At 48.0% G+C, this 23,028-nt stretch overlaps 1 protein-coding gene across 6 annotated transcripts in view; it reads left to right on the forward strand.

Moving 5' to 3' along the window:
* Positions 1-23,028, forward strand: part of DPF3 (double PHD fingers 3) — a 268,289-nt gene that overhangs the window by 134,266 nt on the left and 110,995 nt on the right. For all 6 annotated transcript variants that reach the window (XR_015252215.1, XM_025918480.2, XM_086709352.1 and 3 more), the window contains exons 4-5: positions 15,255-15,382; positions 22,424-22,519. Coding sequence is in view for 5 of the 6 variants with exons in the window: in XM_025918480.2 (XP_025774265.1) it covers positions 15,255-15,382; positions 22,424-22,519 (224 nt within the window). In the remaining variant the exon portion in view is untranslated. The remainder of the gene's footprint in view (positions 1-15,254; positions 15,383-22,423; positions 22,520-23,028) is intronic.

A 23,028-nucleotide genomic window follows, 5' to 3' on the forward strand; every position in this document is an offset into this window, starting at 1 on the left:
TCCTATGTGAGGCTATCTCCTACGTAATTTGTTAGTTTAAAAGATTTTATTACAAATACTTGACATTAATTTTTAATTGTTAGTCTTTACTCTTAACATTTGTAGAGAAATTCTTTCTTAAGACCACTTTGTATTAGACTAATTGGATTGTCTTTTATGGGACCAAAGATATTTCGTGCTATAAAATAACTCAGACAGCATTAACTCCAATTGCCTATTTTGAGAGGTCCAGGCAGGTTAGGAGATGTACTCAAAGTCACACAGCAATTCCTGTGGGAATAGGCATAGAATCCACATTGGTTGATTTCTCTGTTCAGTGCTTTTTTTCTGCTTCTTCATGCCCTCAGAGGTATACTAAAAAAAAAATTCCCTTAAAAACTTTATTTTATGATTATGAAACTAACATATAAGTGATTAAAATGCATCCAAGAGATAGTTGGAATTCTCCTTTAGTAATAAATGTCAGATGCACAAATCAAACTAGCCTAAGGAAAAAAATAGGGAAGTTGGTCCATATAACGGTAAATCTCAGAGTTGTGCTGGTTTCAGGCATAGCTGTATCCAGGGGCTCAAACATTGAAGTGAGGGCTCTGTGTCTCTTTCCACCTCTAACTCTCGTCTCCTTGTGTGGGAGACAAGGTGGCCATCAGCAGCCCCAGGCCCAGCACTCATTACCCTCAGCAGAAAGCAGTCCCCTTCGAGAGCTGTGGCAGAGAAGTGGCAGGAAGGACTGATTAGCTGGCTGAGTTTATGTCTGCCCTACCAATCACTGCCACCCAGGGGATGGAGAACCCTGATTGAATCATCATCGTCATTATCATAACCAGTGTCTGAACAGCACACTGTAATTTACAAAGCCCTTTACAAAGCATTTTCATTTATAGCATTTCCTTTGGTCCCTACCAGAGCCCTGGGAGGTGGAGAAGGAAGGAAGGGATAAAAGTGGAATAAGCCCACTTTATATGTTGGGGAAATCAGGCTGTGGGCAGAGCCAAGGAAGGTTTACTGTGCTGCTCACATATCTGGGAACTGACAGTCTCATTGTTGGTGAGACTGAGTAAGAAGTTATTTTATGAGTGTCTGGCCCTTTTGTCTACAGACATTTACTTTGAGCACACTGGCCTCCCAGTGGCTGACTGTGGAGCAGCTGGCATCACAGCTGGCTTTGGACTTGCCCCATCCTTGGGCCTGCCATGACCTGTAGGGGGTGGGAAAAGGAAGAATCCTAGGGCTGGTGGTTTGCTGGGGCCAAGTACCCACCAGTGCCTCATGTCCCCATGTCTGTCTACGATTATTTGTAAGATTTCCTTGGGCTCTGCCCTCATGCTTGGGGCAGAGGCTGAGGTGGCTGTTCCAGATCTCAGGGTGGTGAAGACCCAGAGCCCAAGTCAGCTAGGGTCCGATGGGAGGGCCCTCTCCGGAAAAAGTGAGCACCAGCTTGTTGAGGATGTGCCCTCGGAGGCGTAACCATATCCCAATGTGGCAAAAGATCCTAAGTAAGTTGGGCTCACCCAGGGCAGGCTCATTCTCCCGTGCCAGAATCCAGGCTGGCAGTAAACATCCAGGCCTGGAATAAATAACTTTTCGAATGACAGAGCTCTTTCTCAGATGAACTGGTTTCTCCTCTTTGGGGGATCAGATCTACTGCTAAGCCAGCTAAAAACAAAAACCCCAATGCCTTGGGCCAAAAGTGTGTCATTTCCACATACCGTTCTGAGTCCCGACTCCTGGGGCCAGGCTTTCAGGCTGTACCACCACACCGGCCTGCCACCACAGGCTGTGAATGAAGATGCCAGGAGAGTGCCTGAGAGTAGGTGATAAGGAACCTAAGCCTCAGACCTCAAAGCGTCAGGGTCCATCTAGAGAATGCTAAGCAGCGTGTATCATTCTCTTCCTAGAGGCGGCTCCCATTTGAAATGGAATTTTTCACACAAGCCAAAATGTCAGAAAAGGGCCTTCATCCAGGGCCTCAGCTAGCCTGGATGGCATCTTTGTGCAGCAGTAGAAGGCGCCCCCTCTGGGCGGACATTTATAAAAAATGATGTCCCTTTTGGTGGGTTAGTAGAGCTCAAGCTGGATCTCAGCCACTCTCTCTCTGTCCCCTTGGCAGGTCCCCACCTTTCAGCGGCTCTGCCTCATCATTTATAAAATGCAGTTTCCAGCTGAGAGGACTCTTTCCCTTTTTTTTGGATATTATGTCTTCCCCAGCACCGGGTCAACTTGGACAATATTTTAAAATGACTGTCTCTTATTTTTACTCCTTTTGATTTGGGTTCAAAGAGAATGAGGTGTTTGGGCAGGTAGTTTTGAAGGTGACTCAGAGTAGAGTCACGGTCAGAGTCCCCGGACCGTTTGCCACAAATTCCTAGAAGGTGAGGACAGTCAGGTGGGGTGAACGAAGGCCCACCTTCCCAGAGACAGAGGAGAAGCTGAGGGAAACAGAGATGGGGAGAAAGGCTAGGGATTGCCTCTCTTCGACACACTGCAGTGGAATTAGGTATAACCTTGTTGAAGGTCAATGCTTAGTACCTATCAGTATTTAAAACGCCCATGCCCTTTGACCTAGAAATTCTGCTGCTAGGTATTCATCCTATAAATAAATAGATAGTCCCAGTGTGTAAGGTCACCCATTGTGACATTGTTCATAACAGCAACAACGATGACCACAAAGAATGGGAACAACCAGAAGGTCCATTGATAGGGGACTAGTTAAATATATGGTACATTCATAAAATGCAATACTGTTTTGCCTTTTAAAGAAATGAGTAGGAAAAAAATGGAAGGATGTCGAAGATATACTACTAAGTGGAAAAAGAAAAGCAAATTGCACAACATTATGTGTAATCCTTTTTGGGCAAACCTTGCTGAAAATCGATAATCAATTTGTCCAACCTGAGCTGAATCTCTTTAAATTTATGGAAACTAGAAGACTAAGTTTATGTTGAAAGAAAACCAATGAATGAACCAATCAATCCTTGGCACCCCTCCACCACCCAGCCCCCGTGATGCCATCCTCTCGTCTCTCTTCCCTCCCAATCTCCTGCTGTGAGTCTCCTGAGGTCCCCTTGACAAGCTCCAGGAATGTGGTTATGTCTGTGACACTTGGAGCCTCCCTTGGGCTCCACCGTCAGCACCCTCTTTTCCTTGGGGGAGAGGGAGAGGAGTTCCCCTGATTTGTGAGAGATGGGGGCACTGGCCCGGAGCAGAATTGTCTCAAGGCACGAGTTTCCTTCCATGTCAGTCCCCCCTATGGATAATGAGGAGATGCCACAAGCAATTTATCATTGCCAACACCCAGCATGTACCTCTTGTCTTCCTTTGTGTCTCTGCCTGAATCCTGCCAGCGGTGGGCAGCTTTCAGTAACAGAGGCCATCAGGTAAGAGTTGTCCTTGACCTCAGGTCTGCAGAGCTGAGAGCTCTGTCAGGAAACCAGGTCGGGGCAAGGGGGGAGGGTATAGATCCCAGAATCTTGAGGGCCCCTGGAGAAGGTCTGAGGACAGGTCTATAGAACCACCTACCTGTGGTTCAGCCCCCCCCCACCCCCCCCAAAGCTCAGAGCTCATCTGGGCTGAGGCCACATCTCAGGACAGGGAGTGGGGAGGTGATCATGGCTGCCACTCAGTCACTGTTCAGAGTGAAGTTACACACTGTTGGGCACACTCATCCTGCTGCTCTCATCTCATCTCCCACGGTGTGAATATGCCATCCTGCCTGTGTTTCTTTACTACTTGCTGAAAATAAAAATGTGTCTGTGTGCGGGTGGGATGGGGCTGAGAGCAGGGGAGAGCTCTCTGGGACTTGAAAACATTCTGTGTCCCTGGACCTATGTGTTTCTCACGCCTAACATCACCCCTCCAATCTGTCTTGAATAAATATCTTGCAACCTCCTACTTGCCTGGGCGTCTGAAGGACAACACATACAACATTATTTCTCTCCGCTGACTGACAATGGAGTTCAGTGTTCCCTGCAGCTTGCACTTGGCTGCAGAGGCGAATGCAAGGTGTTTCAAGGCGCAGCCATCACAATTCGTGCAACATGAGGACTGGAGCAGAGGCCTGGTGCCAGAGAGGGGCCTCCCCTGGACCATTTCCCCAAGAATGGAGCTCTGTCCTTGCGAAGGGGGAGCCGAGCTGGCAGGAGAGAAAGGTGGATAGTAAATATCCACCAGAAGGCCCTGAAGCAGGGCAGATGTTGGGCAAAAGCCAGCTGATTAAAAAAGAGGCCTTTAACTCCATTTTGTGTGTGTGTGTGTGTGTGTGTGTGTGTGTGTGTGTGTGTGTGTTTGAATGAAGAAAAGAAAAAGGCTGGGAACAAACTTTTACTTGTGTTTCTCTGGATTAAATGCTTGGATGGTCTGCTTAGATCAATTTAGCATCTTCCAACCCCAGACCTCTTGGTCCCCCTGGTCTAGGGCAGATTTTACCTTCGTTTCAGAGGTTGGGGAACTGCGGCACTGAATCAGGAAGTTAATTTCCCAGGGGGTATCAGCGGTGAAGCCAGGGAGAGAACCCTAAGGGGGAGCCTGTTGGAACTGGTGCCATGTCGCTCCAGGACCCAGCACACACATTCATGGCGGTGTCCTCAGACCAAGAGTTCTTTTCCGCCAGATGTTCATTCTGCTCCCGGAATGTACCTGAGGCCTTGTAAATCCCTTCTGCTTCAGGATACTTGGGGAGCAACACGGCTCTCTGCCACCCTTGCCAAATTCCAAGGGTGATGGGAGGGAAGGCAGCCAGGAATAATAGGGTGTTCTGGTTATTTCTCCTGTGTGCATGTGTGTGTGTGTGTGTGTGTGTGTGTGTGTGTGTGTGTGTGTGTGTGTTTTGCCTTTGGCAGCCACTCAATGACTGGGGATGAATGACCAGGATAGTCATCACCACACGTTGTTGGGGGAGCATGAGCGGAAGGGCAGGAACCCTGGGGGGATGGTAGCCCCGGGTGCCTCAAAGAAGAGGGTGTCCTAGCAGACCAACAAGCAAGTCACAGAGATCCTCAGGAAGGTGCTCCCAAGTGGGGGCCGTCCAGGCAATGGGGCTTGAGTCCCGCCTGCTTGGGCAGGGGTTGGGGGGGGGCTGCTTCGCCTGCCTAGGGTGCTGTCCCTGCCACACTGAACCGCCAGAACTCTCCAGATGGGAGCAGGCTGCGGCCAACTTCCCCAGCTTTTGCAAATCCTGCATCTTAATTAGTTCCCTACTGCTTCTGTACATGGCCCACATTTTAATAGTCTCCAGGCTTCTTCCACCATTTGCTCTCTGATGTTCGGTGTGATTTCTCTTCTCCTCGAGACAGTCCCCCTGATTCCTCCAGCACCCTCCCGGTCCGGGAACAACTTAAGGAGCGCCGATGTGCCAAGCATGTAGCCCGAGATTGATGAGCCTGTCAGCTGGCTCCCTCTGCCCCTCGCCCTCCCTCCTTCCCGGGTGCTCCTCATGGGGATGAGCCAGGCGGGGGGGGGGTGGGCGAGATGGGAGGCGAAGGAAGGGACCCGTGGAGCCCCCGGCCAGGTGTGAGCCAGTGGACACCGTGACCTTCTCCTGGCCCGCAGAGGAGTCTGGCTGTGTCCTTCCAAGGGAGAAGGACGCTCCGGCTCCCACCCACATCTGTCAGTGCTTATCTGGCTCCGCACGGGGGGTGCCTGAGCTTGGTACAGCTGGGAGAATGGATGCCTTCAAGTGCATCAGGGGGAAATGACCAGTCATTTATCTCCTTCCTGCGGTGTCAGAGCCCGCAGCCATCCATCCTGGAGGCTTGCAACGGCAGCTTCTTCAGCTCGTGTTGGCCTCAGGAGCAGGAGAGCCGGGGAGAGGTGGGCAGGCCGCTGCGGACCCCATACTCCTGTTGCCTTCCTGGCCGTCTGGGGGACCAAGCCTGGGCCATCTCAGCACTGCTTGCATTCCGCAGGGCTGTGGGAGCTGGGTCCGGCAGCGGACACGGGTGGCAGCTGGGAGTGGGCTGGATGGTGTGCAGAGCTGCTGTTGACTTTCCACGGTCACCTTTGCCATCCCGCCCCGCAGAACCGTGTTCAGAGCATGGGTCATAGGACCGAGGAGCCGCCCTGTGTCGCATTGCCCATTCACTGGGGTCTCTCCCCGCCAGAAGGTACACGCTTTGAGGGCAGGGACCCACCTGTTTCTTCATCTGCGTTCCTAGCGCCCAGCACCAGGCTTGGTACATAGCAGGTGGACGGGAAAGATTTATTCAAGGGATAGAAGAAAGAAAGGTGCCCAATGTTTGATCTTAATCTCGGAGAACATGGTTTATCTCTCGGCACCCCCATTTCACAGATGAGGAACACCGAGCAGACAGAACCCCGTGGCAGCTGACCTGGGCTTCCCTTCCAGATCCTGGCCTGGCACGTGGGGCTTTTGCCATCTTGCCTCTCTTTGATTTTAGGTTGTAGGGGCCTTCGCTATGCCCTACAGCTGTGCTCTGCAGGATAAAAGACACCAAACAGAGATCCCAAGGCCTGGGTTCAAGTCCAGACCCCTCTACCTACTGGCTGTGTGATTTGGGGCAGTTACCTAAGGACTCTGGCCTTCGTTCTTCGTCTGTGAAATGCACACCATGGTGGCTGTTCAGCTCACGTCACAGCACTGTTCTGAGGGTCACGAGGGAGGGTGGGCCTGGAGGGCTTCCACTGCGATGCCATCTGGGCTGCATTGCTGGGTGGGCCGAGGGGGGCTCCGCTGACACTGTGTCTGTCTCTAGCCTGTTGCAGGAGTTACTGCCCAGCTCAAAGAGTGTGTGCTGTCTGGCCTGGAAAGGGACTGCATTCTGCCTTTGAACCTTTTAAAAAGCCCCAAGTCTGGTACCTTCTACACTGAGGTACCCAAGCTTGCAAAACTTGCCTCTTATGTCCCAGAACTCTGGCATCCGTTGCCCAGGGCACAGAGGTCAACTTGGAAGGCTTCCTCCCTGCTTTTACTGACACCTGTCATCCCATGGTGTGCTAGGCCAGGCCTGTCTGACTGGCTCTTTTCTCTCCTGCCCGTGGCCTAGGCTGGTCTACCTTCTTCTGGAAAGCCATTCCTCTGTGAATTTGCCCTGGTGTGGGTGGCACCATACTTTGGCCGCTCAGAACTGGCCACCTGGCCTCTGCACCTGCACTCTATCCTGGTTCACTGTGTGAGGATGCTCCCTACTCAGGGGTCAGGGGACTGCTCCCAAAATGTCCTGCCCCCTGGATGTATCTGGAAACCGGGATGTAAGTGCCATGAAGACAGGGCTCGTTTGTGCCATTCTCCTGAGCACCAGGATCATTGGCGAGGACCCACGCATATTGCAGTAACTCCCAACTGGTGTCCACGCTCTTTCATCCTTCAGTTATTTTCAAAGCGATCGTCTTAAGATACAGGCATCATCATGCCGCTCTTTGCTCAAAACTTCCAATGGCTTCTGATCACACTCAGAGTGGAAGCCAGCCTCCTCTCAGTGGTCTGCATGGCCCTTCAAGGCCCCCGTAACTCTGAACTGGTCTCCTACTCTGCCTCCTGGCTCACCGTCCTCCAGGCAGATGGGCCCCAGCCTCAGGGCCATTGCACTGATGGCTCATGTGCCTGGAACATGCTTTCTTAGATATTGGTGTGTCCCCTTTCCCCTCCTCAGGTTTGTGTTTTCCTAGCCACATTTCAGGGTGTAATCACCCTCCTACTTCCTCGGATACTCCAATGTCCCCTCCTTTACTCTGTTTTTCTCTAAAGCCCTGGTCACCATCTGTTGTGCTATAGGCCTCACTCATTTATTTTAGGTAATTGCTCTCTGCACCCTCCCCCCCCAACTAGAATATAGTTTCTATGAGGGCAGGACTTTCCCTCTCCTGTTCACAGCTGTGTCCTCAGCCCTTAGAATAGAACCTGGTACACAGTAAGTGTTTAGGAATGATTTGTCCAACAAATGAATAGGGCAGGGCATTTTCCATGTGGTTCTGCTGTGACTTCCAAATCTGCAGGACAGTGCCTGCCCTGGAACTGAAGGAAGGCTGGCATCTCACCTTTGAGCTCTGTCTCATCTCAACCTCCTCTGTCCTCAGCACTGCTCTGGACTTGGCCTCTTTGCTTCTTTCTCCCTAGGCCCATGCCCAGGCTGGGGGAAACGCTGCCACGCCGCCTCCAATGGTCTGAGAGTGTCAGAGAGTGAGGGGTTTGCCGGCAGGTGCCGCCACCCTGGAGGTGAAAGGAAGGCACTCACATTGGTTAGCATCATGCCCCTTGGGCAGACGCTCTGCGTCCCTTGTCTCCTTTGGCCCCAGAGCAACACCGGGAAGTGGGCTTTGATCCCCTAGTTTTACAGATGAGATCAAAGCCCAGTGCGTGGTTTAGGGTCCTAGAGCTGAGATTTCACTCCTGAGCAGCCTCTTGCACTCTCTGGTTGTCTGTATGCCCTTGTACTATCTCAGCGCTCCATGTGCCTGGCACCATCCTTCCCCCCTGCCCCCACCAGGCATTGACCTGGTCTGCCAGCCACTGGTGAGCTTCCTTTGGCAGTGTGGACGTTCTTCTGTGTCTCAGGGGTGGGGAAATGCTCATCTGAGGTACTCACCCCTGAGTGGTGTGTACGAGGGCCCATCCTTGCCATGTTGGCTTGGGGGTGAGTGGGTAGGCACACCAGAGAGGGGAGACAGAGGCCATATGTGGAGGCCAGCAGCCCTCCTGTTGTATGGATATCCTGGGATTCTAAAACAGGTGGTAGTGAGGGCCTGCAGGGTGCAGCCTGGGTGATGGGTCCTCAACGTGAACCTCACCCATTTTGAGCTTTATGAATCACAAAACGGGGAGTCAAATGCAGCCAAGAAAATGGCGCCCCTGAGGAATGAGCAGATGGATTCCCGGGAAATCAGGGCTTCGGTGTGCCCCCCACCCCAATCTCTTCTCTTGTGTGGTGAGAGATAACACTATCCACCCCCCCATTCTTTCTCCCCATGAGTCAGAGATTCTGATGGGGATGAATGAGATAATGATTCTTAAGCTCCTTGCTTCTCGGTGTAAGTTGATGTATAAATCCAAGGAAATATGATGAGCTTAACTCCTTAAAATAATAAGCACTCAGAAGAGAAAACTGCACATTTGTATTTTTAAAGAAAAACTAGCGCAGGTAACAAAAAAAAAAAAAAAAAAAAAAATCTGAGCCCTCCTGATGTAGCCGAGGATTGTGTGCCATTGTCTGTGGGGGTTTCTCCCTCCCTTTCGCACCATTACTCTGTCTCCAGGCCCCTGCGTCAGAGAGAGCCCGTGATGGATGGACGGATGGATGTGCCTTGTCGGGGTGTTTCACCACTATTTCCCTTGGGGCAGTCTGTCTGTTGGCAGAGCACAGCCTCCCGGAAGATGGTATCTCGTGCAAACTCGACAGCTAACAGACAGCTCCTCTCTTTGTGTATTTCCCCAAAGAAGAACTGTCTTAATCTGTTTTTTATATGGCATATTTTATTATAATCCATATATGACTTGCAGGTTCCCAGTCCTCCACCCTGAGCCAAAAAATGCATGAGGAGTCAGAGACTCTGTGAGCCTGTGACATCCAGGCGTTTGCATTTTTAAATGGCCTGGGATTTAATTACTCACTGTGTTCCCATGTTGCACTTTCGGGTTCATCTCGCCCGCATCCTGTTAATGAGCTCGGTGGCTCCAACAACCCAGTGGAAGCTTTGCTCTCAGTGTGTTGGGTGGCAGGCTTGGGGCACCTGTGTCAAAAGCCTGTGGCTTTGATTTCCACCCGAGAGGATGGCTGCCCTGTCCACAGCCCTGGATAGAAGCCACTTCTCTGGCAATCTTTTTTTTTTTGCTTTTATTTGTGCGTTTTTCTTTCTTTTCTTTCTTTCTTTCTTTCTTTCTTTCTTTCTTTCTTTCTTTCTTTCTTTCTTTCTTCTTTTCTTTTCTTTTCTTTTTTCTTTTCTTTTCTTTTCTTTCTTTTTTTTTTTAAAGACTTCCTGTGCTTCAATCCTTGTTTGTCTAAGAGGTTTTTTTCTTATTTGGAAACCGATTTGCTTCGGTTTGCACAGAAGCTGTCTCTGGTGTGATGGATCGTGCTGGAAGTCACCCAAGGAGTATCTCTGTTCCCAATTAGAAGTGGAGGCAGCGCTGCTTACGGGGGCCCAGGGAGGCGGCTGGCTTGGGTGACAGCTGCTGCCGCTCTGGAGAGAGTAACGATCCGTGGGTTTATATCCTTGTGTATAAAATCAGGCTAATTTAAAGATGAATTATGTGTGGGTTTTGGACCGTTTTCTTTACGTGTTACATGTGTGATGGCTCTCGTCAGGTTATGTGATCCCCAAATTTGTGCGAGGGTCAAAATGAGTATGCTAATAAAGAATTACTAAGTCCTATCTCTAGATGGAGTGTATTAGAATAAAACAATCAATGAAATCCCTGAGGGCTCAATAGGGAGCTTGTCTAGGATGTACGTTGTACAAGAGCTTGGACCTGTTACCTTGTTTTTCCCTTCACTCTGGGACCTCCTGTGGTCAGGAGCCAGGGAATGTACCCTCTGCCAGTTTGTTGGGAGGGCACTGGTTGGCCTGTCATTCTGACCTTGCAAGCCTTACCCAGAGTGCTTTGAAACCGGGGTTTGCCAGTGGTCAGCTAGAACGCTGGCCTGGAATGGTGCTCAGCTGGGTATGAAGAAGGCCGCGTTAAGAGCCATACTTAATGTCCTTCCATGTTTTTGGGAAACAAAATCATAGCCCATGTTCCTTTTTTTCAACATTTATTTATTTTCTTTGGGACAGAGAGAGACAGAGCATGAACGGGGGAGGGGCAGAGAGAGAGGGAGACACAGAATCGGAAACAGGCTCCAGGCTCTGAGCCATCAGCCCAGAGCCCGACGCGGGGCTCGAACTCACGGACCGCGAGATCGTGACCTGGCTGAAGTCGGACGCTTAACCGACTGCGCCACCCAGGCGCCCCGCCCTTGTTCCTTTTAATACTATAAACTATCAACCTGCGCGAATATGGTAGCCACTAACCACACGTAGCTACGAAACCCTTGAAATATGGCTAATCTGAATTGAGATGTGCTGTTAAGTATAAAATTAACACCAGGCTTTGAAGACTCAACGCAAATCAAAGAGTGCAGAAGATTGAATTATTATTTTTTTTTTATATTTGTTACACACTGAAATGATAATGTTTTGGATGTAGTGGGTTAGAGAAAATATATTGAAATTAGTTGCACCTGTTGCTTTTTGCTTTCTAAAATGTGGCTGCTGGAAAGCCTGAAATTTTGTAAATAGCTTGCATTTTGTTTCCGTTGGACATTAAAATCAGGATTATTCTAACTTTGATGATGGTTACTTGGAGCATTTACAGGGCGCTTGGACCATCCCACGTTCTTTACATATACGATCGAATTTGGAATGATAAGTTTTGAATAGGAAAACCAAAATCAAAACAAGAATTGATAAGCCTCATTTTCCACTCTGTTTCCACGCTGGGTTTTTTGTGGCTCTTTCAGAGTTTCCTTAGGCAGTGTATTACCTTGTTTAATTTTCACACCAACCCTATGAAGCACTGTGATCATCCTTATTTAACACATAAGGAAACAGAGACTCGGAGGTCTGAGTCATTAGCCTGTGGTCCCTCAGCTAGTACAAGGCAGGGCGGGAGCTTGACGACAGGGCCATCTGAATGCAGAACTTCTATGTGCCAATCAAATATTTGGTAATTAGGCAAGGATGATGCCACTAGGTTTCTCCGTGACCCTGGGAAGGGCTCTTTATATTTCTGTGCTACGCTTTCCTCCTGAGGGATTGTCTGCTAAAGGCTATTGGAAGTCCCTTCTGGCTCTTTGCATTTAGGGAGCCCATTTCACTGTTCCCAATTTGGTTCTCTTTTTGCTCTTGGTTCTTTTACCGTGCCCATCTGGTAAATGACCAGAGGACCAAGAGAGTAGACTGAATTATGGAAAAATAGGATGGAGGAGTATTTAGCAGGGGAGGAAGAGGGAGAAGGAGAAGGAGGAAGTTCACAATGGATGGAAAGTTCCGTGTGGGGTCAGTATTGTTGCAGAAGGGGTGAATACCACATGGGAATGTTCATATAGAGCAGAGCCCAGAATCATGACACAGACCCGCCCTCAGCTTCAGCAACGATCTGCCTTGTATTTCGAAATATGAAAACTATGGAGAGAGTTTAGAGATGTAGTGGAAATGCACAAAGGTTTGGAAAAGGGCTCTTCGAGGAAGAACCAAAGAGAGACAAGGTGACGTCTGTACAAGCTAGAGAGTATGTGAGTGGATTCTGGAGGCAGATTGGGGTCCAGGCTGGGCTTTGCCCCTTAATAACTATGTGACACTAAACAGGTTCTATACCTCCCTAAGCTGCAGCGTCCTCATCTGTGAAATGGGATAGTAACTGTGCTCACCTCTTGGGTGGGGGTGGGGGTTAAACAATACATAGCAATAACAGTTGCCACAGTTTGAATGTTTACTATGCACCAAGCACGCTGCATGTACACAAACATATCAACGCCCACTGAGGCTCATCCTGGGCCTGCAGAATGCTAAATAGGATATGTAAAGTGGGGCTCTCTTCATGATCTCCGTGGCCTCTAGGAAGGATCCTTCGGCTGCATTCGTATTCTGCTGTGTGGCTTTCTGTGAAGTTACTTAACTTCTCTGAGCCTCAGGTCACTTGTTTATAAAATGAGATGATTAAAGCAGATCATCTGTAAGGCTTTTTTTTCAGCTCTAAAATGCTGTGCAATTCTGGAAATAGGATTTGTTTGGTGCTGAGGAGGCTAAGGGGGATACTAAAATAGGAACTTCATATATATATATATATATATATATATATATATATATATATATATATAATTATGATAAATTCGAAGGATGGTGACCAGCTGTTCTCTTTTCAGCGAGGACAGGACATGGGGCAACATGCTTTCATTGTTTTGTATCAGACGCTTGGAAGCCTTTTTTTGACTTGGGAGGAAGAGTAGGCTCTGGAGTTGCACGCTCTGAACTCATTAAAGCAGACAGTGGACTGTTTCTCTGACGTTCAACTTTAACATAACTTCCTCACGTAGGCCTTCCCTGACCCCCTGATCGAAAGTAAACCCTGCCCCCCCCCACAGTGTTCTTCCTTCACATTTCCCTCTGTTGTTTCCCCCTATTGCACTTATGACACTTTGTAATTGCGTATTTATTTTGCATGCCGTGTTTAGTGTCTCCTTAGATTGTGAACCACCCAAAAGCCAGGGCCGTCTGCATTTGGTAAACCTCCCGCGGGCCTAGTGGTAACACCGTGGTTCTTTGTAAATATTTGTTGGATGAACAGGGATATGGATGACTTTCAGAGGTGGTTGATTTGGTGGTAGTACTTCTTGGTGGAGTACTTCTCCTTTGCTTGCCTTTTTTTTGGTAAGAAAAATCCCAAAGATCTTATCTCTCTAGGAACTCTAGATGCTCTTTCTTCTTCCCACCATTTTCTCCCGGGGGGTTGGTTTCTTCCGTTTTGCTGGGATACCGTAGCGCCTCTTTCTTGTGGACTGGTCAGCCTACATCTGGTTCTGAGGAGATGGAAGGGGGTGGGTGGAGTTCCATCTGAGTCAGAATAAGCCCAGCAGAGGAGGACTTGATTGTGCTGTTATTTCCATTTCTCCCCCCGATCCACTCTTCATCCTGGGGCACTGACCTTTAGCCTCCTTTATCCTGGGAAACCGACCTTGGTATGCCACATCACTGAGGCTCCCTTGCCTTCTGGCGTCTAATTGAGGTTGGCCAATGGGAGGGCAGAGGAGGAAGACAAGGATGAAAGAGAGAGGTTGGGCTTGGTTCTTTTGCCCATGAGCTCAGTGAGGCTGCGAGTCACAGATCTGTCCAGATTCTTGCAAAGGCTCTCCCTCTGTCCCTCCATGAATAGCAGTGGTAATGGCTCCCCACTGGGATGCTTCACCCTTCCATGTTGTTCCCTTGCTCCTGCCCACACCTCTGTCAATAGTTCCTACACTAAACTCTCAATTCCCCCTACACCTAGGCCATTTGTTCCCCCTGACTATTTTCTCGGGCACCCATCCCTCATATTCCTGTATTCATCTTACCTGATAACAGGATAGGAGCCAAGCCTCTAATTGCCATGGGGGTATGAGGTACAGAATTAGAGGAGATTGGATGAATGTTTTGTAGCAAATCAAAATATGATCACCTATACCTGAGGTTTCGGTTTTTAATTTAACAAAAACAAAACCAAAAATCTTCCTTTGGGTTAAGAGTTTGGGGGACATCTTGAGAAAGGAATTCAGCTTCTTTCTCTTGGTCTCTTCCACACGTAGGGCTGACTCTGGCCACCACTGCTCAGCGGGCCCTATGACCTCAAGCCCTAGGTAGCCAATCAAACTGTGACATCTTCAGAAAAAGTGCCCTGGTGTGCAGGCACTGCGGCCCCCAGCCATCGATCTGGGGTCTGTTAGGTATCTGTGCTCCCCCTTCTTTTCCCTTGGCTTTAGTGGTCTTTGTATCCCTTGATGAGAACAGCCTCTCTGAGGTTGAAACAGCTTCTTTTTTAAAATTAAAAAAAATATTTTAAAATTTTATTTTAGAGAGAGCACATGTGGGGGAGAGAAGCAGAGGGAGGGAGAGAGAGAGAGAGAGAGAGAGAGAGAGAGAGAGAGAGAATCTTAAGCAGGTTCTACACTAAGTCAGTGTGGAGTCTGACTCAGAGCTCAATCCCATGACCCTGGGATCATGACCTGAGCCGAAATCAAGAGTCAGATGCTCAACTGACTGAGCCACCCAGGCGTCCCAGAGTAGCTTCTCGTGGAGCAACCTGGAGCTGGGCAGGCAGGGTGGCTGAGGGGAGGTCATGGAGTTGCCAGATAAGACTTGGGGTAGAGGGAGAGAACGGTAAGACTCGAGGCTAATGTTGGTGTATTGCTGTAGAGTTTTCAAAGCACTTCAAGGTAAAGCAACATATTTATGTCCCACAAAACAGCCCTGTGGGGTACTGGGCATTGTTGCCCTCACTCTCTAGATGCACCTTGCCCATAGTCACTGTCCATCTGGAACCATTTCTGTGCTGCCTCTGCTGTCTGTGCGGGTATCAGCAGGGTTGGAATCTGTCTCTGGGACTGTGAACAGGAGATGAAAAAGCCGGACCCAACTCCGGTGTTCCTGTTCCACCCAGAGGAGAGAGCGCAGGCTGTCTCTAGCCCTACCCAGAGCTTCTGGTTCCTGCGTGCCCTCAGGGCCACCCGCTGTCCCTCCTGTCCCTCCTGCTTCTAATGACCTGACCTTGCTTCTCTGTCCTTACTTTTCAGAAGTGGAGCTGCCCCTGAAAAAGGATGGCTTCACCTCAGAAAGCACCACACTGGAAGCCTTGCTCCGTGGTGAGGGTGTTGAGAAGAAGGTGGATGCCAGAGAAGAGGAGAGCATTCAGGAAATACAGGTATTTCCGTGCCCGCTGTGGAGAGTGTGTCCAGAGCGTCACCATCATGTTTCCAGAACTCTGGCACCGGCTGGGGGTCCTCCTCCTCAACTGCCCCATGGCATTGCTGCTGGGAGACTCGCAAATTCTTTTCTAATTTAACCTGTCCCCCACCCCCCAGAAGAAGTCATTATTCCTCTCCCTTCGTGTCTACTCAAAATATATTTTTTGCTTGCTGTGTGCCAGGTGCCGTGCTGGGTCCTGGGGACACGATGGTGAACCAGATAGAGGGAGTCCTCGCCCCTGGGGAGCAAACAGTGCATATAGTTCAGTCTTGAAACCTCAGGGGTTGTCTACACCAGCTTGTTCTGAGTGAGCCCTTGCCCTCTGCTGACACTTGCTCACACCCTGTACTCAGCTCTAGTCCACAGCACCCTCTCCTCCTTCAAGGCCAGTGTAGGAGTCACCCTTCAGGCAGGGCTGGTGGGTCCTGTCCCTCCCTGTTTGTTTAGCACCCTCTGTTCCCAGCACTATGGGGCTCTTCCTACTCAAGATTTTAATGGTACACTCTCACCATTTCTCATTTATCTGCCTTGAATCTCTGGTCTTGAATACAACGGTTGGCACAGAATATTGTAGTAATATTAATTAATATAAATATTAAACAATAGCATTAATAATGAAATATAATTCAATTATTAAAATCAAATTACATTTACATTAAATGTATATTCTATTATACTTTATATTTTATGTGACACATATTATATATCATATTACATATTTATTAATTATTAATTATATACAATTGTATATACAATTATATACAATTGTATATACAATTATATACAATTATTAATTGTATATCTAATTTAATGTTTAGTATTTGCATATTAATTCATTGAAGTTATAATTAAAGCAATAACAGTTAAAGTTTTGGTTTGCTTCCTAAGTACCAGCAAGTCAGGGCGTTCCACTGAGTCAGGGAGCATGCTGTTGTGTTCACCGTTGTCCCCTTGGGGACTTGCACGTGCCCGGCAGTCGAATCTCAATAAAGATGTAGAACGAAGCAGTGAATTGGCCTCCTTCTCTGCCATCCCGTGTTCAGATGAATGGTCCGGTCTTCTCCATGTCACAACGTGGCTTCTATTGGCTGCCTCCTCTCCTCCTGAGAGTTACAGCCCTAGTAAAAATCCTTAATAGCTGTAACCTCCATGCATCTAATGCCCCTTGGAGTCGTCTGTCACACCCAACGGTCAGTTCATTGGGAATCCTGTGAGCTGTGCCCACAACCCAAATCCAGAGCACAGACTCTTCTTAACAGGTCCCTCTGCTACTGCCCTGGTTCCGGCTGCTGTCATCTCTGGTCTGAAGGGCTCCAATTATTTTCTATTAAAAATATTTTTTTAATGTTTATTTATTTTTGAGTGTGAGCAGGGAGGGGCAGAGAGAGAGAGAGAGAGAGAGGGAGACACAGAATCTGAAGCAGGCTCCAGGCTCTGAGCTGTCAGCACAGAGCCCGATGCGGGGCTTGAACTCATGACCCGTGAGATCATGACCTGAACCCAAGTTGGACGCTCAACCGACCGAGCCACCCGGGTGCCCCTGCAATTGCTTTCTGAGTGACGCCCTTGCTAGTGGCTGAGGGGGAGCCCTTTAATACCTAAGTTGGATCCTGTTGTTACTGGGCCTGCAAACTTGCACAGGCTCCTGTTGTCCCAGAATAAAAAGTCAAGGCCCCTTACCTCTCCGACTCGGTTGCTTCGCCTTTTCCTTGCTCACTCTGCTGCAGGCACGCTGGTGTCTTTTTGCTCCTTCTAGAACACACCAGGCACTCTTTTGCCTCGGGGTTTTTGCTCGGCCCATTTCCTCTGCCTGCAGAGTCCTCTCCCCAGACCTCAGCTGGGCCCTCACCCTCCCCTTCTTCACTTTGTGCTCCTGTCTCTTCTCTATGAAGTTTACCCCAATCACTGTGTGTGCTACCACATCCTGTGTCCTCCCTGCCCCCCAGCGCCCCCGATTCCCTTACTCTGCTTTCTTTTGCTTCTTCTTTTTTTCTTCCCATAGCTTTGATCGCTATCTAACATACTTTGTAATTTGCTGATTTGTTATGTATTGTTTATTTTCTGTTTTCTTCCAATAGAATGTAAACTCAAGGGTGGGATTCTTTGTCTGTCTTGTTCACTAATATATCTGAAGCATGCAAACGGTGCCTAGCACGTAGTAGGTACACAATAAATAATCTCTTGAACGGATGTGCAAGTGAACAGATTCCTGGGAGTCACCCCATCCCCCGTCCTTCCCCTCTCTAACATGTCCTACTTTGCTAGCTGATCTTTCATGCCGAAAGAAAGCTCAGCTTGTGCCAATCTCTTGTTTAAAAAACTTAGCTGAAACACTTGTTTCCTACTAGGTCAGTCCAAAATGATGCGTCTGATCTTCTTGGGGCTCCTCTCTCTGCTCCTAACCTAGTTTTCAGGCTTATTTCCCCTCACTCCTGAGCTCTTCTCTTTTTCAGTCTTCTTCCCTCTGTGCCTGTGGTCATGCTGTATCCTTTATGTGGTGAATTTTTTCTTCTACTCTATGTGTACAAATTCCACCCATCAGTTAGGCTCAGCCCCAATACCACCTACCTCATGAAGCCTTTCTTGATCGCCCCACAGCCAGAGGGATCTCTTCTTGTCACTGACATTTAGGGTGCCTAGTCCTTTCTTGTTTGTTTTTTTTCCCTATTCATGTATTCCCCTCTTTCCCCCAGATTTTGGACTTTCAGGTCTTTGAAGTTAAGGTCTGTCACATCTGTATTGTGCAGCTAGCATTAATTTCACAGAATCAGTGGAAGGGACAGAGCCATTGCCCAGAAGCCCTGATGCTCTAGTGATAGGTAGTCTCACCCTTTCAAGCTGGTTCGGGTTCTTCTCAGGCAGCCTTGGGCCAGTATATGGGTCATCACTGTGGAATTATCATCATCACTAACATCTCCTACGTAAATGGAATGTCTGATATGTGCAGAGGTGTGCCATTTACTGTGCTAGAAGCCAAAACCAGGACCATGAGCCAAATGAGTTTACACGTTCTTATTGGCTTTGGTTAGTAAAATAAGGCACATATGTAGTATATAGACTGTATTTGTTCCATTTTTTAAATTCATTCATTCCACCAAAGTTTATCGAGTGCCTCCTCTAAGCAGGCACTGTGCTAGGTTCTGGGGAGACAGAGAAGCCAAGAGAGACCAGTCCCATCTGTTCACCTTTATATTCTAGTGTGATATATAGACAGAAAACACATAAACAAAGGCAATAATTGCGTTTCAGGATAAATGACCATGAAAAGAACAGAGTCTGAAGATTCAATATGAGAGGAGGGACAGATTCTAGGTAGTGTCCTATGGGAGATAAGAGATTTAACCTCAGTCCTAAGGGATGGGGAGGAGCAAGTGAAGTGAGGCTGTGGGGAGGAGCTTTATGGGTAGAGGAACGGTGTGTGTGAAGGCCTCGAGATGGGTCTGAGCTTATAGTTTTGAAAGAACAGACAGAAGATGCAGAACTCATAGAACTCAATAACAACAACAACAACAAAACCCCCAAACAATTCAATTACAAAATGGTCAGAGGACCTGAACAGATATTTTGCCAAAGAAGACATAGAGATGGCCAACTGAATGGATAAAGAAGATGTGGTATATATACACAATGGAATACTACTCCGCTCTGAAAAAGAATGAAATCTTACCATTTGTGACAACACGGATGGACCTTGAGGACATTATGCTAAGTGAAATAAATCAGAGAAAGACAAATACCACACGATTTGCCTTATATGTGGAATCTAAAAAACAGAACAAACAAAACCGAACCAGACTTATAGATACAGAGAACAGATTGGTGGTTGCCAGAGAATGTCAGATCATGATGTTGTTCACCTGAAACTGATGTAATACTGTAGGTCAAGAAATAAAAAGAAAAACGGGAAAAAAAAATTCAACAGAAGGCCTGTGTGGCTTAGAGGACCGTGCCGGTGGGGGGAAGGGCCTAGAATGGAGTAGGAGGGGCCGGCAGGGTCAAACCACTCTGGCTTCTCAGGACATGATTTCATGGGAGTGAAAAAGGAAGCCATTTTAACCAGGGGAGCGAATATGTGTTTCTTCAAGATCCCTCTGGCTACTGCCTGGAAAGGAGACTGGACACGGGGCCGGTGGTGGGGAGAGAAATCGGTTAGGAGGCTTTGCAGTGTTCCAGGCCAGAGATAATGGAGTCTTTAAAAGGCATTCCTTCTTCTTTTTTAAACACAACCACAAACCATTGTTATCATCACCGTAAAGACTGTTTAGAGTAACAGGGAGAAAAGTTATTTTAAAATGTGTTTATTTTCCAGATAATGTCCTTGGACAGAGAATGTAAGTATGTTAGTGGGGGATCAGCTGCATCTAAGTTGGATCCCGGCCCTCGACTCCTCTGCACAGGACGCCCCCTCTGCTTCCTGAGCCCTGAATGCGAGCTTTGTTTGTTAGGGACTCCTGGCTCCTCCCTAGTTATGCAGAGAGGCTTCTGGGTGTCAGGGCCACATGGCAGGAAATGCAAACACACTGGGGTGGCTGCTGTCACATCTGAAGCCTGGGGCACAGCATAGGGGTTCTCAAGACACAGGGAGACCAATGGGAAGAGGGAGGGAGAAGTCATTTTACTTCCGGACATCGAGGCCAGGCGGCACTCCTGGAGACTAACTCAGCAGCCTTCAACCAGTGTATTATCTTCCAACCCGGAGTCCATATTGCAGGTCATAAATCCCTTCATAATAAAAAATGAGAGTGGAGTCATATTGTACAAGATGCCAGAGGCAATGACCTTTAAATATGAGGCACTCGGAACTCGCCATGATTAAATGACTTCAAGACCCGGAAGTTGGCAGGACAGCTGTTTGAACAGCAACAACAGTCATAACAACAACACCTGATATTTACACTGCATCTTTTCACTAAAGTCTGCAGAGCATTTGACTTGTCATTGTCTTGCTTGACTTTCACTTGTGTTCCCACTGATGGTTCAGGGAGCCAAGATGCAGAGAGCCTAGGAGGCTTGCTTGGGACCTGGGCCGATGTTTTCTAGCTATGGGCCACCGGTCGTGTCTAGCAGACAGAGCTGCTTCTCTGTTGGATGGCTGTGGTTGGCCTTGAGAACCCCCATGTGCTGTCAGCTGATGGCTTCCCAAGTAAGCCCAGTAGAGAAGCCGGAGGATTTACTAGATCTGTTTTGATCTAGTAAATTGAGGTATATTATGTAGACCTTATGTGAACCCCTGTGGTTGGGAGAGAACTCCAACATGAAGGCAGTGGGAGAAGGTACCTGGAAACTCACTCCTGGGCTTCCTGCTTGGAAGAGAGGCCAGAGGTGTTGTCCTGGAGGCTACCTGAACAGTGATGGTGAGACCACATGTCAGTGCAGTGTGTGCTGCTTATAAGCCTTTTCATAGCTTGTGTGATTATCACGCCATCACAAGCATGGATGGATGCTGTTATCATGTATAATATGGTACCTGCCTTTTTTCTAGCTTCATCTCATACGAGTCTCTCTCTGAGTCACTGAGCTCTAGTCACACTTGCCTCTTTCTGCAACGTGGACAAGCCAAATTCCTCTTCCTCCCTCAGGGAGTTTGCTCATGATGTTCCCTCTGCCCAGAATACTTTCCTTCCCACTGTGCCCTCCATCCCCATTCCCCAGGCTAGTCTTTGCTCATCCTTTACATCTCAACTCTCTTAGGTCACTTCCTCAGGTAAGCCTCTCCTGACCCTCAGATTAGGTAAAATTCCCTCTAACAGCCTCTCCTAGCAGCTTGCACCTGCCCATCACTGCATTTATGGCAGTAGTAACTATATGGTTGTGGTTTTTATTTAAATCTGTTTTCCCTTCACTGTACTGTGGAATCTTTTTAGAGCCAGGCCTGACTGTAGTCATTCTGTGGCTTGTCTAGCATGTAGTACAGCCATGTAGTCAGCACTAGACACATGTTTGTTGATTGAATGAATAAATGAATTCCTATTTTATAATTGGGGAAACTGAGGCATGAAGACATGATGACTCACCCAAAGTCACACAGTGAGTCCATAAAGAAGCTCCTAGGGCCCCAGACATGGAGTCCAGTGAGCTCCATCCCCCTTTCACTTTGGGGAGCTGGGTCCTCTGCCACAGTCTTTCATTTCTCCCCCAAATCTAGAAGTACACACCTTACCTGTCCTCACCACTCCCAAAGGGAATGAAGTGTTCATGTCCCTACAGGAAGGGTCTACATAATATACCTCAATCTTCAGGCATAGGGCTGAGAAATGAACAGAAAACTCTGGGCTGATGAACCTGACTTGACTTTGGTCTTGGATTCACTGTATGACCTTGGGCAACCAAAACTGCTTTTAGCCTCAGTTTATTCACCTGTAAAATGGAATTGGATTCTCTGCTGCTATGTGACTCACAGGGCTATTGGAGAGTGTTGGTTTATATATATTAAATTCGTGATCTTTAAGCTTTCGTTACAAGTAATGTGCTGTAATGAAAACCCATTTTTCTTAAAAAAAAAACAATGGACGATTAAGAACAACACATTAATGTCAAATTCTGGTCAGATGAACAGGAAGTTACTTGTTTTCATCAAACAGGGCAGGGTTCCAGAATGGCAGAGAAAGAAGGAACATATTTTCGTATTTAGGAACAAAGGAAAATTACATTAAAAAAGTTAAGTTTTGAAAAACATCTTGGGTCCACATAGACAAGTGCCTCTACCAGAGTATTCTCTTTTTAGAAAATGTTTCTTGGGTAAAAATAGTTGAAAAAAGTCAGTGTTCTGGGAGGATTGGGCTGGAAGGGGCCCAAGGGTTTGAGAGAGTTGTTACCGCCAAGAGCTCAGACTCTGGGCAGCATCTCGGAGGCCCTGCTTCCCAAGCAATGGCAGCGTCTTGTTTTGTTAAAACATAACAACAAAACAGACACCCCCCCCCACCCAAATCACCCCCGGATGGCTTTCTCCTTTGCATTTTATTTCTCAACTCTTTTGTTTATTTTCTTGTCTTTTCAGAGGGTTTTGGAAAATGATGAAAATGTAGAAGAAGGAAATGAAGAAGAAGATTTAGAAGAGGATATTCCCAAGCGAAAGAATAGGACCAGAGGACGGGTAAGCTGGAGACGCCATGATGGAGGGAAGAGATAAGGGAGACTGAGGGTGGAAGCACAACTGGTCCCCAGACCCAAAGTCCCACTTCAAGCAGACAAAGCTCATGTACACGGCCTCCCTTGATGAATACTCAGAGAAGAAAATGCCAGAAGAGCTCTGACCCCTGGTGATAGCCTGTAAGAGTTCAGCCCTTACAGGAGGGAGAGGAAGTGGGAGAAGGTAACCTGAGGGGACAGTGAGGGTCCTGGGAGGGTTGGGGTGGGGTCTGGAGAAGGGTAGAGGATGAGGAGAAAGTGACTTTTGGTCCCATTACTTGGTCTTAAAAGAAGGCTGAATTTTCCTATCCCTGGGGCTGCCCCAGAGTGACAAGGTCAGGACACCTGCTTTGGGGTATATTTCACTAGGTGGAGAGTAGAATCATGCTGGGAAAGCGTGGGGGCCATGAATGGTTTCCAAGTGGGTGGGGCATGGGCTTTTGGTGTGGGCCCGGGATGTGGCAAGAGGAGGCC

The sequence above is a fragment of the Puma concolor genome, chromosome B3 (genome assembly GCF_028749965.1).
Source record: "Puma concolor isolate L17-30 chromosome B3, mPumCon1.1.hap2, whole genome shotgun sequence".
NCBI classification, from domain to species: Eukaryota; Metazoa; Chordata; class Mammalia; order Carnivora; family Felidae; genus Puma; species Puma concolor.